The 18,983-nt window shown below is 51.3% G+C and overlaps 1 protein-coding gene across 1 annotated transcript; it reads left to right on the top strand.

Moving 5' to 3' along the window:
• The first annotated feature begins 4,178 nt into the window (after positions 1-4,178).
• On the top strand, positions 4,179-16,332 carry TBATA (thymus, brain and testes associated). The gene is made up of 9 exons (XM_004383262.1): positions 4,179-4,225; positions 5,517-5,752; positions 7,727-7,882; positions 8,806-8,885; positions 10,783-10,980; positions 12,937-13,018; positions 13,795-13,939; positions 14,869-14,921; positions 16,247-16,332. The coding sequence occupies exons 1-9, from the start codon at positions 4,179-4,181 to the stop codon at positions 16,330-16,332; spliced, it is 1,083 nt and encodes a 360-aa protein (XP_004383319.1).
• Positions 16,333-18,983: the final 2,651 nt, after the last annotated feature.

Genomic DNA, 18,983 nt, shown 5'->3' on the forward strand with positions numbered 1-18,983 from the left:
GGGGGCGTGGGGGGTGCTAAGAACAAAGACACTCGAATAGACTCAGTCCTCATTAGTTCTGAGGGCCATGGGCCTCATTCCTACAACAGCATCAGGCACCATCTGCAAACTGTGCTATAGTTTACAGAACCTATTCACACCCCTCATGCTCTCTAACCCCATCACAGCCCTGTATGCTAAGGGTTATCCTTAACCCTCTTTTACAGATGCCCTAGTTGAGCCTCAGAGAAGTGAAGTGAATTACCTACGGTAATTCTCAAACTAAGGACTCATCCCACTGTATAATCCTACCTCCATCAAATTACCAATAATCATGATTAAAAATTATTATTTTTGAGCATCTCTTGTGTACCAGGCATATGACTACGTGCTTTACTTCCCTTAGCTTGTTTGTCTTTTGCAATAACCCGAGAAGAAGGTGAGGGTACCTCACTTCACGGGCCCAGAGAAGGTAATAATAGTAAGAGATAGTACTTGGTACCAGGCACTATTTTAAATACTTTGTTATTTGCCATTGAGTCAACTCCGACACATGGCGACCATATGTATAATAGGACGAATCATTGCCCAGTCCTGCACTAACTAAACACTTTAGTGTATATTAATGGACTTGATTTTCCCGATAATCCTGTGACAATAAGTGCTGGTATCACCTTCATTTTAGAGATACAGGAACTGAGGCTCAGAGACATCAGTAGATTGTCTGAGGTCACACAGACAGGAAGTAGCAGAACTGAGATTTGAATCCAGGATTCTTGCCCCTATTCTGCATCGCTAGCAGTATAGGTGACTTACCCTAGGTAATACCTAAGAAGTGTCAGAATCCAGATCAAGAACCCTGTCCAACCGAAAACCTAGACTCATCCCACCAGGCTGTCCTGCCTACAATGGAGCTGGAGGGACGGCTCTGGGTCAAGTGGGCAGTCTCATCCTCTCCATCTACCCCTCTGGAAATCAGTCCCCAGAAACAGGATCCACGCAGGCAGACCCCTCTCCAGCATCGGCTGCCTTTCCCTAGGCCCAGTCAGGCTGACAAAGCAGAGACCCAGCCCCACCAACGATCTTTGCCAGTTTTCCTCTCTGCTTGCTAGTCGCTGGCAAAACCAGGCCCAGTCTCTGGTTTTCTCCCTTGGTCCCCACTGAAAACTCTGGACGCCAGGTAGAGAGGAAGCTTGGAGGGAGAGGGAAGCTCCTCCACAAGCCAGGAGAGGGGAAAAGGAGCTGGGTGAGGGGTGAGGGAGAGGGGTGCTGGGGAGTGGTTCTGGAGTTGTCTATGGGTAACCTAGCAACCACTGGGCTCAGTGCAGTCACAAAGCAGACAGACTTGCCTACGGAACCCAGAAGGCTTCATGCTGATTTGTCCTCTGGCTCCTGCTCAGGCAGCAGGGCTTCTCCCCCACATGTTATAGTGGGCACGTTCCTTGGTGAGTCCAGAGACTTCTCTCGGGGAAGGAAATGGGCATGGAGCCTGGCCATGGGGGAGGGCCCAGAGGGGTGGACGTGGGGAAGACGGCAGCCGTGTCTCTGGACTGATGTGAGCGTTCAGACCCCTGGTGCCCAGCCACATGGGGGCCCAGGGGAAGAGAGGAAGGAGCAGAGCAGGGGCAGACCTCTCTGCAGCAGCTGTGAGTTGTGACCTATTAGTGGCTTATAAAGTCAATTTAATGGGTCATGCCTAACACTGACAAAATGAAAACAGAAAAAATAGGATCAAAGTCTCAGTGTGCATCACATGTAGGCGGGGTGAGGATTGCTTCAGGGCATTCTTGCTTCCGTTTTGTACATATACACAAGTGCGTACACATGCATGTGTGAATTGAGTCTTGATGTAAAAAGACATTTCTTATTGTGGTCACAGTCAAAAAGAATTTGTAAGTTTCTGTTCTAAAGAGTAGCTTTGCCTGTGGGCATGGGAGTTTGGAGCTCCTGTCCCCAAGCCTGCAGCATCTCTGTACTCTAGAGCCCAGTCCCCATCATCAAGAATGTCCATAATTCCTTAAAAGGAAGCTCTGCCCATTGTTTTTCTCTTTACAGAAAAGATCAGGAGCCTGTGAGTCAGGAGGCCTGGGCTCTGGTCCCTTGGTCTGTGACCTCAGCAAGACTCTCCTCTTTTCTGAGCTCAGGGAGTGCCGACCATCCTGCCCTAACCTGACAAAAGGCTGGCACTGAGGGGTCTCAAAGGTCCCTCCTTGTGCTTCTGTGGCTTCAGGGTTGATTCTCAAAGTGCACTGATTTTCTGTCCCACCCCCATCCCTGGCATCTGCAACCCTAGCCCTTCGGTTTCATGTGTCTGTGTGTGTGTGTGTGTGTGTGTGTGTGTGTGTGTGTATCTCCGAAATTCACAGTTAGCTGGATATGTTGTTGTTGTTAGGTGCCATCGAATTGGTTCTGACTCATAGTGACTCTACATACAGAATGAAACACTGCCTCGTGCTGCACCATCCTCACAGTCGTTGCTGTGTTTGAGATTATTGTTATAGCCACTGTGTCAATCCATCTCGTTGAAAGTCTTCCTCTTTTCCACTGACCCTCTATTTTACCAAGCATAATGTCCTTCTCCAGGGACTGGTCTCTCTGATAACATGTCCAAAGTACGTTATGAGACAAAGTCTCACCATCCTTGCTTCTAAGGAGCATTCTGGCTGTACTTCATCCAAGACAGAGTTGTTCATTCTTACAGCAGTCCATGGTATAGTTGGATAGACACATACACAAAATTTTTTCAAGCCCACAGGTTTAGATAAATCACAATTCTTGGTTTTGACACCTATCATCTCATCCATTTAATAAATTTATTTAATAGTATACTGAACACTAATAATTGTACCATCAAAACCAAGAAATAGAACAATATCAACAGCACATGCCCTTATTGAGCTCCTGTTATAGACTGAATTATGTCTCCCCAAAATGTGTGTCAACATGGCTAGGGCATGATTCCCAGTGTTGTGTGGTTGTCCACCATTTTGTAATCTGCTGTGATTATCTATGTGTTGTAAATCCTAGCCTCTATGACACTAATGTGGAAACCCTGGTGGCGTAGTGGTTAAGAGCTACGGCTGCTAACCAAAAGGTTGGCAGTTCAAATCTACCAGATGTTCCTTGGAAACCCTATGGGGCAGTACTACTCTGTCCTATAGGGTCGATATGAGTCGGAATTGACTCGATGGCAATGGTTTTTTGTTGTTTTTTTTAAAATGATGTTAATGAGCAGGATTAGAGGCAGTTATATTAACGAGACAGGGCTCAATCCACAGGATTAGGTTGTATCTTGAGTCACTCTCTTTTGAGATATAAAGAAGAGAATTGAGCAGAGAGGAAAGGGACTTCATACCACCAAGAAAAAAGCACCAGGAGAAGAGCGAATCCTTTGAACCCCAGGTCCCTGAAAGGAGAAGCGACTAGACCAGGGGAAGATTGATGACAACGAACTTCACCCAGATCCAATAGAGAGAGACAGCCTTCCCCTGGAGCTGGCACCCTAAATGTGGACTTCCAGCCTCCTAGACTGTGAGAGAATAAATTTCTCTTTGTTAAAGCCGTCCACTTGTGTTACTTCTGTTATGGCAGTACTAGATAACTAAGATAGCTCCTCTCCTACCCCATCTTCCCACCTTTTCTCAAAAATAGCCACTAACTGAATATTGTGTTTAGCATTTTCTCACCTTTTTTTTTTTTTTTTAAGTTTTATCACTTATTTATGATAATTTTGCTTGCTTTGGAACTTTTTTTTAAGATCTCATACTATACAGTGTTCAGGGACTTGCTTTCCTTCACTTATAATTATATTTGTAAGTTTGATCCTTGTAGTTTTGTGTCACTGTGGTTCATTCATTTCCATGATGTGAATGTAGCACAGATTCTTTATTAATTCCAATACCATTTGACATTGGGATTGTCACCAGGTTTTTGCTATTTTAGGCAATGTTAGTATGAAAATTCTTATGAATAGTCCCTGTTGTGCATCTGCAAGAGTCTTTCTTGGATATATATCTGGGAGAAGAATCACTGGGTGATGTGGCATGCAAATGTTCAATTTTACAAGATATTACCAATTTTTTCCTCAAAGTGTCTGCTCAGTTTACACTTCCACCACATCTGTGAGAGTTCCTGCTGTTCACATTCTCTTCAACACTGGTATTAAGTGCATTGGTCTTTATTCCATTAGAAATCCTACAATGGCTACAGAGGTGAGGACCCATTTGAATGAACATCCACGGATGAGGTAAGACCTGCCCGAATGACTGAGGAGGTGGTGGTGCAGGGGTGGGCAATAGGGCAAAGTGAAAGACAAAAGTGGTCTTAGTGGAACTCAATAGACTGGGCATCCAAGAGAGGCAGTCCTCTTTCTCCTTCCACTGCTATCAGCCAGGCCCCAGTAGGTTCTCAGGCCCAGATAGCCCAGGTCATGGGCTGTCCCCTCTCTGGTAGGGAGGTGGTATGATGCCAGGGAGGTAGGAGTCCTGAGCACAGGAATCCCAGGGTTTCTCAGGGGGTGATTTCCTCCATTAGTTGCGGATAGAGGAGACCAGCTAACTGTAACTTTCAGAGAAGGTTTGCTTTATTTCTTTAAGTCCCAGGTCCCTTACAGGTGAATCAAGAATGGAACAGGAAACTCAGGGGCCTGGTCAGCAAAGTTCTCAGAGGGTCCCGGGGCAGCACGCCTTGCTTAGAGTATCCAGAATCCATCCGTTCTCCTCCAGAGGGCCTCCCTCCAGCCAGGGCCACCAGGAGAAGGGAGTGCAGACAGCAAGCAGGCAGGTTGTCCCACCAGACTCCTGGTGGGGAGTGTCCCTCTTTGCATCCATGCTGGACTTACCTCTTCCACCAGGGACAGAGGTTCGGCACCCTCAGGATCTGGAAGGGTGCAGGGTGGAGGACAGGGAACCTGAGACGGCTTCTCACCAGTGAAGCGAGAACTTGAAGCTTCCCTACAGCGTCTCAGCCCTGACAGCTGCCTCCCCGAGAGCTGCATCTCCTGGGAGGGGCTCCCACAGGAAAAGGACTTGCTCACATGGTCTGGCCTTGGCTCCAGCTTTGACCCCTGGACACTGAGTCTAGGCAAAGACTGCCCCTGAGGGCGGGGGGAAGGTGACAGCCCATAGCTGGCTTCTCCTTGGCTGCTGACTGCTTAGCTTGGGGAGAGGCCCTTTCTGGAGTCTGCCTTCTGCCCCTGGGGTATATATAAGGTGCCTTTTCTCCAATCCCAGGTGTTTGGATGAGTAGGTGGGTCTGTGGCTTCTCTTTCTGGTTTTAAAGATGATCTTGGGAGAAAACTGGGACCCTGGGAGATTCCACCTGAATTCTCTCAAATGGATCCTAGCTCCCTGCTAAAGCATCTTAGGATAGAAGGGTCACTGGGACTGGATTGCACCAATTGGGAAGGGATTCTGGGGGAGCTTTGGATACCATGAGGGTTTAGCGAAACCCTAGAAACCAGATTTCAGAGTGCCTCAGGAATGGACTCTGTAATAAGCTCTGAGCTCTATTCACTTCTTCTTGACCCTCTCCTTCAGTCCAAAGGCTGAGCCGAAGACTGAGAAGAAGTCAGGGCCCAGGCCAAGGAGTCACGGGGACAGCGGGCCACAGAGAGAACTGGTGATCCCAGGCATCGTGGATTTCGAGCTGACCCAAGAGGCAGTGAGGACCCCCAAGCCCCAAACCCCTGGTGCCTACCGCTTTGGGCGCCTCAGCCACCACTCCTTCTTCTCCCGGCACCACCCCCACCCCCAGCGCGTGACCCACATCCAAGGTAGGGCGGGACACCAGGGTCTGGCTGGTGGGGTGCGGGGGGAGGCTAACTAATAGGTCGGAGAACTGGAAAGGAAGTATTTACCCCAGTCCCTGTTTCCAATGCCCCAAAGAGTACAGGAGCTTGGCCAGAGTCACAGAGCTGCCAAGTGGCCAAGGCTGACTCAAAGCCAGTGCCCCTGGTTGCCAGTCCAGGCTCCTTCTCAGAGGGGGCTGGAGAGAGTCACAGGCTCCTAGGATAGGGCTCACGCTCCCCATTTCACAAATCAGAGAAACTGATGAAAGCCTGCCCCAGAGCTGTGCTCTGCTGTCTAAATCAGGCTATTTCATCCACTTGGCCATTCACCCATCAAACACTGAGTATGAACTATGGGTCAAGCATTTTCTTGGTCCTGGGGATACAACAGTGAAAAAAATATAGTCTCTGCCCTCGTGGAGCTGACTCTTAGTGGGGATGAACAGTAAATAGAGAAGATGTTGAAGTGCCTAAGTGCCAAGGCTGGGAAAGAGAGATTGCTATTTTTAAAAGGTGCTTGGGAAGACCTCCCAATAACATGACATTTAAGCAAAGAACGAAAGGAAGAGAGGGCTAAACGATATGGATATGAAGAGGAAGAATGTCCCAGGCAGAGGGAACAGAAAGTGCAAAGGCCCAGAGGCAGGAGCATACTGGCTCTGACTGAGAAACAGCAAGGAAGCAGAGTAAACGGGAGGAGAGAAAGGAGATGGTCATGTGGCCCTTGTAGGCCACAGTAGTCATCATTAAGCCATCTTGCTGGGTTAGGTAGAAGCCATTGGAGGATTGAGAGCAAAGAAGTGACAGAAGTGGCACATTTTAATAAGGCCAGCCTGGCCTCTGTCTTGATAGTGGCTCGGATCAGGAGGGTACCAATAGAAGAGTTATTTAGTAGCCCTATTCTAGAGATAGAGAGAAAGTAAAGCCAACAGGTTCCCTGAATGATTGCAGGTAAGGGGTCAAGCTTTCCGGCCCTAGCAACTGGAAAACCAGAGTTCGTTTACTGAGACAAAGAAGTGGGAGGAGGGGTGGTGTGATGCGGCAGGTGAATCAGGAACTATGTCTCGGACTTGTGGGATGTGAAATGTGAGACGCCTTTTAGACAGCTAGGTAGAGGTGTACAGTAGTAGGCAGTTGGATCTGGAGTCAGAGGAGAGATGCAAGCGTGTAAGCCATTGGAATAGAGATGGTGTTTTAAGTGGCTTGCTGGATGAGACCATCCCAGAATTCTTATAGACAGAGGAGAGCAGGGCCCGTGGACTGAGCCCGGGGTACCCCAACATTGAGATGAGGTAGGAGGAAACAGGAGAGCGGGGTGTCCTAGGAGCAAAAGGAAAGTCCTTCAGGAAGGAAAGCGTGAGCAACCTCATTAAGTCCTAACCATGCTGGTCCTCAAAGCTTAACTATTTCAATCATTATATAGGAATCACCCAGTCCTTAGGCTGGAAGGGTCCTCACGAGTAAATCTGCCTCACCACCTCCTCCAGGCAGCCCCGCACTCGACCTTGCCCAGGGTGTCAGAGGGTCTAGCTAGAGCTGGCTCCCTGTGATGTGAGCACATGCCCCTCCCTTCACTGACTGTGATTTCATGCCCCCGCCCCAACGTCCTTATGTGGCCTACCCCTGGGTGCTCACACCAGCAGTTGATTCCCCTGCCATAGAAAGACAGAAGGACCCCTGGACTAGGGTACCAAGAAGCCTGGGTTCTTATCTTACCCCTGCCCAACTGGCTCCATGACCCTGATGGGTCCCTTCCCCTAACCATGCTAAGTGTCCCCATGGGTAGGAGAAACACCTGATCTAGGTCGTACGAGCTGGGAGCCACTCCCAGCTCTAATGATCTGTGGTTACTGCACGAAGTGGGGCCAGTACTCTCCCTAACCACCGGCCTCCTCCGTGCCACCCGGAGCTCCTGGGGTCCGCCCAGATCCCCTTCCCACAGCCTCTAACCCTTCACAGATCTCACTGGGAAGCCCGTCTGTGTCGTCCGGGACAAGTTCTCTCTGGCCCCATTGCCTCCGGCCATGATCTCAGCCCACTGTCTGATGACGATGCCCACCATCTCTGGCCCCATCGGAGACCCACAGTCCAATCGAGACCCTCGGCTTTCTTCTGGTGCGTACTTGGGCCACACACCCTCCCTCCCTTGGGACTCACACTGCTCCCTGAGGGCTGCCCCATGTGGGCAGGTGCCTGGGAAGGAAAAGGTCATTGCCTTAAGTCTGTGGGGTCCAGTCGGGTACCCCACTCTTTTCCTCATCTCCTTGGGCCAATACATCTCTGCATTACTCCCCACTCCACAAGTCCTAGCCTTCAGAAATGCACACCTGCTTGCATTTCAGGTATTTGAATTGCAATAAGCAGATTTTGGTAACAGTCATGTGACATACAGATATAGACAGGAAGGCTATAGGAAATATTGGTAACCTGTATGCCCAGCCCAAACAGAACAATCAGGCATAGTGCTGGAGCAGCGTTCTGGAGGCTTCTGCTCTCCCGGGCCTTGCCCTTTCAGATAGTGGGGTGTGGGAAAGTCAAGTTGGGAGTAAGGGTGATTCTGGGGTGGGGCCAGCACAGCCAGTGCAGGGCAGAGAGATTCAGAAGACCCGAAGCAGTGGCTGTTTGCCAACCTACCAGGGAAGAAGTGCAATATTTTAATAACAGGAACAGTTATAGCTGCTGAATCGCAGTCCTGGCTGCAGGTACTCAAAAGAGGCAAAACTATATTGAACCATACACATCTAGGCACACCTAGCCAAATGTTCTCCAGCGTCTTCCAGTGATACCATAGGCTAAGACCTCAATATCAGCCCTTCCTGGAGCAACTGCACACAAATACACATCTTCTAATTCCTGATCTCCTCCCTGAAGGGCACCACCTGCCCCTTTCCCTTTAAGACGCGGGGCAGGAAGGCTAGGAAGGAGAGGAGGCTCCCCTACTTACACTCTCACGTCCGTCCCACCACCTGGTGCCAGCGGGAGGGGACACAGGAGCAACCCCAGATATCAGCTGGCAGGCTCTTGTCCCCTCCTCCCAGAGACCTGGAAGAGGGAGTTGAAGGACCTGGCTTCCAGGGTGGCCGTCTTCACCAAGGAGAATGAGATGAAGAACAAAGAGGTGGGTGCAGAACAAAGATGCTCCCCCGTGATGAGGTGAAATGGATCCATCCCTTTGTAATACAGTCCCTCCAGAGTAGGTTCAACCCAGCCGATGGAGGCTCTGCCCTTGGCTCTGGGCAGGAGGGCCCATGAACACTAAGAGAGGAGGGTCACAGCAAGGGATCAAAGGAGGAAGACAGCATGCTTAGGTGGTGGAATTCAAGAAGGATTCGTAGAAGAGGTGGCATGGGGGGGGCCCCTCAAATATAAGTGGGATGTTTACAAGTGGACTGGGGAGCATTCTGGGCAGAGGCAACTGGCACAAAACACCGAAGCTGGCAAATGCAGGACATCTTTAGAGACAGGGTGGGGGAAGAGGAGCGAAGTTGTAAGTGGGAGCAGTGGTGGGTAAGATAGCAAGGGAGCATGACTGTGAATGCGAGGAGGCGGAGTCTGTACTTCAATTCTAAGCTTAGTTTAGTCTCTAAACTCATAAGGAGTGGAGCGTCACTGCAGGTTTTCCAACAGGGTGGGGGTGACCTCGTGAGCGCTATTTAGTGATAAAACAGTGAGGATAGTTGGAAGGCAGCTTGAAGGTGGCTGGATGCCGCCTGAGGACAAGCCTGCTGCTTTGGGTCTGGTCCTGCGGCTTGTCTTGGGCAGAGTAGAAAGTTGGAGGCCTGGCTTCCCGTCCCTGCCCTGTGGCTGACTCACTGAGGACTCAGGGCCAATCAGCTAAGCTGTCTGGGTTTCTGTTTTCTTATCTTGAAAATGGGGATATGGATATTACCAGTCTTAACTGGAATTGCAGGGGCAGCGGCCCCCTGACCTCGTGTGCAGAAGCCTGGCTGGAGGAGGGATTCCCAGGACAAAGAAAGGATGTCAAGCTGCCGGGTGGAAAGGACCTGGGGGCGGCTGAGCTAGAAATTAAGGCAGGCAGTGGGAGCTTTAGCACAGGATGCTATTTTTAAATCTCTAATGGAGGGGGGATGGGAAGCAGCAGTGGGGAGGACCTGCCCAGGAGGAAGGAGGAGGACCACAAAGGGGTGTCTAGCTTTCAATCTTCTGATGCTGACTTCCAGGAGGAAGAGCTTTTGTTAGTTTAAGCCCTAGAGGGGAGCCCTGGTGGCACAGTGGTTAAGAGCTGGGCTGCCAATCAAAAGGTTGGCAGTTTGAATTCACCAACCGCTCTTTGGAAACCCTATGGGGCAGTTCTACTCTGTCCTACAGGGTCGCTATGAGTTGGAATCCACTCAATGGCAACTGGTTTGGGTTTTTATAACGGAAGGGGAGCCCTGGTGGTGCAGTGGTTAAACGCTCGGCTGCTAACTGAAAGGTCAGTGATTTGAACTCACCAGCTGCTCTGCAGAAGAAAGATGTGGCAGTTTGCTTCTGTAAAGATTACAGCCTTGGAAACCCTGTGGGGCAGTTCTACTCTGTCCTATAGACTAGCTATGAGTGGGAATTGACTCGACAGCAATGGGTTTTTATAACGGAAGGTGGTGCAAATGGTTAATGACTTGGCTGCCAACTGAAAGGCGCTAGTCCACCCAGAGGTGCCTTAGAAGAAAGTCCTGGTGATCTACTTCCTGAAGTTCAGCCATTGAAAACTCTATGGAGCACAGTTTTACTTTGAGACACATGGCGTTACCATGAGTCGGAATCGACTTGATGGCAGTTGGTTATAAAGTAAGGGCTCTCCACTGGGAGCGGGTCAGAGATGCTGAAGGGGGCATCTAGGATGAGGTGGAGTGCCCTGGACGATACGTCAGGTCCCTGGCAATGCTGTCATGCTGTGTCCAGGAAGGAGGGAGGATGACATTGTGGAGGGAGAGCCAGCAGGGCAGGTGGAGCTGGGACCTGGACTCCTCATTCTCTTCCTTGCTTTCTCCCTCCCCATCTCTCAATGCCTGGAGTCTCTGCTACTTTTCTTCCTGCAAAAGGAGGAGCCACAGCGAGAGCAGGGGGCAAAGTACTCGGCCGAGACTGGGAGGCTCATCCCAGCTTCCACCCATGCCACTGGCTGCCGCAGCTCCCGCCAGGGCCAGCGCAACCACCCTTCAGGCCGAGATGGAGGAGTCCAGACCTTCGTGCTGCAGGACCAGGAGCTGCTGGTGAGACTCGGGGAAGGCTGGAAACTGCGGGCCCTCGGGAGACTAGGATGGTTCCTGCTCCCAGCTCTCCCACCTAGGATGCCTACAAACTGCTTGAAAGTGTGGCCGCTCCCAGGAGACTGTCACCTAAGACTTTTTAAGACTCAGAAACCTCAGACCTGGAAGTCAGGAGCCTGGGCTCTAGTCCCCTGCTGTCTCCAGGTTTCTGTATAACCCTTTCTCTTTCTGTGGAAGTTCTTTGCCCTCTCGGGGGCCTTAGCCTCCTCATCTATACAAACTGGGATGTGTGAGCACGTTATCATTGAAGGTCTGTTCCAGCTCTGGTATTTGATGAGCTCATGAAGGGAGCTATAAAGGTAGAATAAGAGACATGGGGGTTGGAGGTCCTGCCTAGTATGTTCCCCATGATGGTACGCTGCTCCCTATAGCACTACAAGGCTACTCCCAGCCTTGTCTCCCCACATTCTAACGGGTCTGGCCGATGCTTACGCAAAGCACAAAGCCCACCTCCTCCATGTTCAGGTTCCCCCATCAAGACCTGAAATGAATCCACTGCTCATTCCTACGAGTTAAGGCATCAAAGGTCCCTGTTTAAATGCACACGTTCTCCAGACAAGCTCAGACACTGAGCCAAGCATCTCAACACCTTCCTTTTGTCCAGTGCTTCCAGGCATGTGGTCCTTTTGGAGACTGAAAACTGGCCAGTGAAGTGGATAGAGCAGATAGGGTCTGGGGTCCCCATGCCACAGATGGGGAGGCTGAGGCCCTGCCAGGTGACATTTCTTGGCCCAGGCCCCCCAGAGAGAGAGCAGCATAGCTGGGACTAGAACACAGTACTTTCTCCACCACAGGGCAGCCTCGCCTTGCCTGGAATTAGGTTCTCGGGTCCCGTGGGGAGGGGGCACAGGGCAGGTAAGTTGGATGTGGAGAATGGGGAAGGGCCCAGGAGCATACCAGGGTGGGTAACCACAGTGGATGGGGACCTGGGGGTGAGGGTGGGCACCCAAGCACGTATAGATGTGGGGATAGGCCTTGCACACTTCCCAGTCTGCCAAGGACAAGGCAGACCTGCTGGGGGCATAAAGGCCCCTCTGGGTCCTGGGATGACTGGCTGCCAAGAGCTGAGGAGACCCCACTCTCCTAGGACTCCAGGGGTTCCACCTCCCACGGAGGCGCCCAACTTCAGCCAGCCATAGCCACTGCCACCACCAGCAACCTGGCCTAGGGATCCCCCGTAGCCTGTCCAAGACAGAGCTGGATCTTTTCTCAATGATCCCTGACTGGCAAGCATGGGGGAAAACGGGCCCTGAAGTAGAAGAGATGCCAAAGGCTAAGAAGGCGGCTGGGAGCCAAGTGTACACGCTGATCAGCAGGAAGGCACCCCAGGCTGAGTCATGTACAGAGCCAGCCAACCCTGACCTTCAGGCCACCCACTGGGACCACCTCACCTCTTTGCTAACACTTCCAGACTTGGGGAGCTTCAGGGTGGGGAGATCTGTGGGGTTCTCAAAATCCCCAAGCCAAGGACCAGCGCATTTGGGACTCGGTGCATCTCTGAGGCGCTGCCTGGCCAGCTGTGACTTTGCCTTCCCAGTGAGGGGCCCCGGGGAGAGTCCTGAAGGGGTGAGGGGTCCACATATCTGGTTTCTGAGGCCTAGTCCTGCCACAAGCTCCCTGCTACGTGTCCTCCTCTCTCCAGGCCTCTGATCCTCACCTGCCCTGTGGGAGGCCAAGAATTTTCCTCCAGGGCTGTTGGGAGAGATAGCCCTCTGTGATGTGCCAAGTCCCTTGCAGAGGGGAAGCAGGGACTGTTGTGGGGACCAGTTTAGCTAAGCATGTGGCTCTGGGAGCCCGCTATAGGAGAGGAGCCCTCACGCCCTCTGAAGCCAGGTTCACCTGGGCTCCTGGCCGTACCTGCCAGCCAGCCCACTGACCACACCCTCCTCCTGCCCACAGATCCTGGAGCTCCTCTGCCAGATCCTGCAAACAGACTCACTGAGCGCCATCCAGTTCTGGCTACTCTGTGCTCCCCCAAAGGGTAAGGCAGGCAGCTGCTGAGGTCCTTCCTTCTCTCTGGTTCCACAGGACTCCAATGTCGCTTGACTCCCACCACAGGGAGTCTGGGCCTCTTCTCCTTATTTGGAGCCTCAAACTGACCCTTTCCAGCTGCCAATGGCACTGTCTCTCCTCTGCTGTTCCTCAGCAGGGTTTCTGTGGCCTCTCTCCTTTGAGGCGACCCCTTCTTCGTGCTGAGGCCACCTAGACAGCTGGGAGGGAGAAATCTATGGGCCATATTTAGCTCTACACAGCCTCTCACACCACCACTGTGACACACTGATACAAATACACACACCTAAGAACACCCGGGTACACTCGTGGGCGCAAGAATACACCTACAGTGCACAAGGGGCAGGGGGAGGAGTAAGTGGAAGGGCGAGGGGTGAGGAGAATGAGGGCTCATTGGAGAAGGCTTCCTGGAGAGTGAAGGCTTGATGGCTTCCCAGAGAGGGCAAGGGGGTGGCCAGGAAGGCCAGAGAGGCACAGGAACAAGGTACACATGTGACTGTACGCTGAGAGAGGGGCGTGGAGGGGCCGGGGCTCTGCACACACAGGGGCAAGGAGAGAAGTGGGGGCCTCCCTCATTGGGATCTCCGTCGTGGGGACCTCTGAGCAAAAGGTGAGAGGGTTAGAGAAAGCTGCCCTGGAGCAGGTGGGACAGAAGTGCTGGAGGCCCTGCTCCCTGCCCCATCCAGGCGCAAGAAGGGTGCCCTTGGGGTCCTGCCCTGAGGACCTTGCCCGGGGCTGTGCTTACAGAAAAGGACCTGGCGCTGGGACTCCTGCAGACAGCAGTTGCTCAGCTACTCTCCCAGCCCCTAGTCTCTATTCCGACAGAAAAACTCCTGAACCAGCTTCAAGAAGCTCAAGATGCACCCCAAGAGAAGCAACAGCCATACTACAGGTGGGCTTCACCCCCCTCACCTGATCTTCTGTTCCCAAGGCACTCACAGGTGAGGCCGGTGGGGCCTAGAGAAGGGAACCTGGCCGTGGCTCCAATCCTATCACATTGCTGGAAGACCTGCTGGGCTAGGCCAGACTCAGAGCTGCTGGCTGCAGGGGAGGCCCGAGGGGGTCACCAATGTCCGTGGCAGCAACACAGGGCTGGGTAAGATGTGTCTAGCCCTCCGGAAGCTCTTGGTCTGTGGGAAGACGCAGGTAGAGAAGTAATGCTAACACAGGGCATGCAGAAGTTCCTTTCTGTGGGTGTGAGATGGCCAGAGGAGGAGGATGACAAATTAGGGGAAGGGAGATCAGGGAAGGCCTCACAAAGCAGGCGAGTAGTGCCTAAGTGGCAGCAATGTAACGCAGTACGGGGTTCCCACTGCGCTTGCCTGGCACCGCGGGGCATTTTACATCTTTCTAGTCCACACAGCAGCTCACTGAGACAGTATTGCATCCGTTTTACATATGAGAAAATGACCTGCCCAGGGTCACTCGGCTGGTCAGCAAAAGAATTGGGATTCAGACTCAGGCCTGACTGATTCTAAAGCTGTTGTTCCCAAGCCCAGCAGGGCTCAGGGTCACCCTGGGAGTGTGTTAAAATGCAGATTCCTAGAGATTCTAATACAGCAGGCCAGGCCTCCCTTACAGCTCCAGGGATTTACCAGGCCTTGGTTCTCAGTGGTCGTGGCAGGTGATGGAGTCCTTCCTGAGGTGGGGCAGGAAGTCCACCTGGTGACAGCCATGGACAGATGCTTTGGGGCTTTTGAGGAGGGGCCCTTCTTGCCTCTTCCTGGAGTAGACAGCTGATTGCACCCCCTTCCTCACCTTGCACTTGGCCGAGTGGATTCCAGCCTCACCTCCCAGCCTCTCCTTTGCATTTGGTTGTAGTCAATCCTCGAAGAAGACGAAGTCACCACCTGTACCAAGGAGCGAAAAGCCAGGTAAGATTCCACGCGGTGGGGCATCTGGGGGCTCCCTGGCTAGATTCCTCAGAGTAGTCAAGGCACCTTGGAAATGGGTCCCTGCCCAAGGAAGCTGCTCATTTTGTCCATTCATTTGTTCAAATATTTATCCATTCATTCATTCATTCAACAAATACCTGTTTAGCACCTACTATGTGCTGGGCTCTGGGAATCACGGGGAAGGCATTCAGACAAGCTCCTGTCTCCCAGAGCTTACGTTCTAGTGAGGAGGGTGCAGACAGCACATGAGAAAACCATCTGCAGGCAGCAAGAGCCAGAAGGAAAATAAAGCAGGTGATGTGATGGATAGGAAGAGAGACTGGGGGAGGGGAGTGAGCGCCTGGAGCTGAAGGACTGGAAAAAATCCAGCCACCTAGGTCTGGGGGGCCCTGCAACCATGAGCCTGGAGTGTTTGTGGAAGAGCAAGTAGACCAGGGTGCCGGGCCTTGTGACAGGGAAGTGGTAAGAACTGAGCTGGGCGGCGGAAGCGGTCCACACAGGCCTGGTGGGAAATGCAAGTCCTGTGACTCTTTTGGGTGGGTGCCCTGAGCCCTGGAAATATTTTAAAACAATCCCTCTGGCTGCGGTGTGGAGAATGGACTGTGGAGGTTGGGAAGTAGGGATGAGGCTGTGCCGTAGCCTGGGGGGGAGGTGGGTATTGGGGAGAGTTGTTGTTAGTTGCCTTTGAGCACGGTGACCCCATGTGTGCAGAGTAGAGCTGCTCCATAGGGTTTTCAAGGCTGTGATCTTTCGGAAGCAGATCACCAGGCTTGACTTCCAGGCGCCCCTGGGTGGGTTCGGACACCAACTTTTCAGCTAGTAGTTGAGTGCTTAACTGTTTGCACCACCCAGGGACTAGCCAGAAGGAGGTAGTGAATAGATATCCAAGACGTGCTTCATCTCCCCTCCCCTGCCACACACACACACACACACACACACACACACACACGCACGCACGCACGCACACACACACACACACATGACTGTAAGGCCCCTGCAGGCAGCCTGAGATCCTGTGAGCTGTCAGAGTGTCTGGATTAGGCGCTTAATTGATATGGTATCTGTTACCTGACTCTTGAGAGAGGGTGGTGGTGCGGCTCAAAGAAGGGAAGCAGCTTGTCCCAGGTCACCAGCAGAACTGAGAGGAGAACCTGAGCTCAAGCTGGGCGTCTTCCCTCTGCTCTCACACGTCAGCGGTGGCCTTGCAGAGATGAGGGGTCTGCTGGGCCCCCAGGGCAGCTCCAGCTAGGGCCTGGCCCCTCCTCGTCATCCTCTCCTGCCTGCTGTCTCTCCCCTTCCCCCAGAGTACGTTGGAGCTGCACAAGTTCTCCGCATGCAGTCGAGCCACAACTCAGAAGACAAAGGGTCCGAGCCAAAGGCAGAGAGCTGAGCAGTCCCTGTGGCACTGCCTATGGGGTGCGAAAGCCTTCCCCAAAGGCAGGAGTGCTTCTGCCCTTACCACCTGAAGAGTAGCACCTGCTTTCCTACTGCGTAGAGTCTGTTAAATAAAACACTGCCCTCCCTTAGAGAGGACAATAACGCTCTCCTGTCGGTAGTTGGCGTGTGTTTATTCCAGGAGAGGGGACGGGCTGCACTGAACCATCCCCACTCCCATGGAGAAAGCCCCAGTGCTACTGCCAGCATGGGGCTCACCTGGTTTTATCATGTTCTAGAAAACCCAAGGGCAGAGGGTAGTTGAAGACACCTGAGAAAGGGGCTCTGCCCCTCCTGGAGCCAAGACACAGGATTCTGAGTAGGTTTGAGCAGAGGTCAGGGAACCCACAGGCAGCCTCATTACTAATTATTGAGCTTCTACCACATGCCAATGGAGCCCTGGTGGCACAGTGGTTAAAGTGCTCAGCTGCTAACCAAAAGGTCAGCAGTTGGAACCCACCAACCTTGGAAACCCTGTGGGGCAGTTCTACTCTGTCCTATAGGGTCGCTATGAGTCAGAATCAACTCAATGGCAGTGGGTTTGGTTTGTTTTTGTTTTTTTTTTTTAACCATGTCCCAGGCACTGAGACTTACTTAGGGACTTATGTAATGACTGTGCGAATTGTTCTGCCCACTTTATCTGCAATAGTATAATTGATTGTCCCCAAAGCCCTCTGGATGGAATATTTATATTATCACCCCCATTTTACAGATGAATAACTGAGGCTCAGAGAGGTGAAATAGCTTGTCCAAACTCACATAGTTAAGAAGCTGCAGAGCCAAGGTCCAAACTCAAGCTATCTGGCTCTAGTGTCCCTGCTCTTAACCACTGTAGTCTACTAGCTTACGAACTGTTCACTGCCATCGAGTCGATTCCAGCTCGTGTCAACCCACCATGCGTGCAAAATAGAACTGCTCCGTAGGGTTTTCAAGGCTGTGACCTTTCAGAAGCAGATTGCTAGGCCTGTCTTCCAAGGCACCTCTGGATGGGTTCGAACTGCCAACCTTTCAGCTAGTAGTCAAGAGCTTAACCATCTGAGCCACCCGGGGACTCCTTACAAACAGCAACCCTCCCCAAAAGCTGTGGTTACATTCCTGAAAAGTTAAACGGTTAGCAAAATGGTGGTTGACAAGATCAAGGAGGCAATGCACATTTTATGAATGTGACCCAGATTTCAGCTGGAGCGCCTCTATCCTTTAACATCTAAAGAAGAAGATCTGACCCCCTGGGAAGTCCAGTGTCCTTCTTGAGAGTTCTGTAAATTCCCAGGAAAGGGGAGAAGGGCAGTGAGTGTTGAGGATTTATGATTTTGTGCTCACCTCTGGCTCTGACTCAGTTCAGCCCATGGATTATGGCTCCACTCCACCCTTGCTGGCCCTGCTCCACATCACATCATTTCCCATGGATTCAGTCCTTCTGGATTTTCCCAAATATCTCATTCACACAAAACATTGCGTGCAGCAGGCTTCAATCAGGATCAGGGGATGGATGGGGACTTGCCACAAATCTGCAAACAGCTTCACACTGGAATATTAGATCACTTGGTTTTTAAAAGTCCATGCTTCCAGTGGGGATGTTTCCCTGGCTGCAACACTCTATATAACAACTGTGCCCCTTGCTATCTTTCTGGCGTTCTCTTCTCCTGTCCTCATCCCTGCCACGAGCTTGCCAGTAGAAAGCCCACATTTATGTTTTGATCGATGCAGCCATTCAGCTTCTACCAGCCTCTATCCCCAAACTCTCCAGCCCTGCTTTCGCCTGTCCAACCTTGACAAGAGAAGTTCTGTTCATGGAACAGGATCTGCACTCCTTGGCAGTTGTGGTGGTAAATAGCATTTTCCTCTAACATTACAATGATTTTTAAAAAATATTTTAGGAATGAGAAGATAGTTTGTTCTGTAAACCTTCATCTAAAGTACAATTAATATATGCGTGTGTGTATATATATATATATTCTAGAAGATGTCTGCTTCCAAAACAAACCAAATATGTTGGCATAAAAGCCCTGGCCCTGTAGGTAATACTCCTAAATCGCCTTTAATTTTTCAGAAAATGTGTCTGTGAGATTAATACTCATTGCTGCAGATTCTCATCATTTTCATATTCCACAGAGCATACTTGTCTTCAAAGTTCCTTAGTCCATCCATCCTTCAGGTTTAATTATTTTGCTTTCTCTGTCTCATGGTTGCTTTTGCAACTCTTTGCAAAATGCTTACGTGACTGCCTGGCCTTTTCACAGATTGTCATTATGCTTAGAGACAAGACTTTCTGGCCCTGGTTTCTTATCCATAGACTTGAGGGCAGAATTGTGAACAGACCTCTCTCAGCAGCCTCGAAGTCTATAGGGAGCAAGAAAGATAAGGGGACTGAACTGAACCACATATACATAAAAGATGGTGGAAATGAATGTTGTGATATGCAAAGGTGAAACTGCTTTATTGCAAAAAATGGTTGGTCCAGCTGGGGTTGTAAGGAGTGACCATGACCTCATTCAATGCTCAAGGCAACCCATAAGGTGGATGTAATTATACACTGTTTACAGGTGGAAAACCCAAGGCTTAGAGCAAAAGTAACTTGCCAAAGATTACAAAGCCAATGAGTTGAGG

The sequence above is a fragment of the Trichechus manatus genome, unplaced genomic scaffold (assembly GCF_000243295.1).
Source record: "Trichechus manatus latirostris isolate Lorelei unplaced genomic scaffold, TriManLat1.0 scaffold00106, whole genome shotgun sequence".
Lineage (NCBI taxonomy): Eukaryota > Metazoa > Chordata > Mammalia > Sirenia > Trichechidae > Trichechus > Trichechus manatus.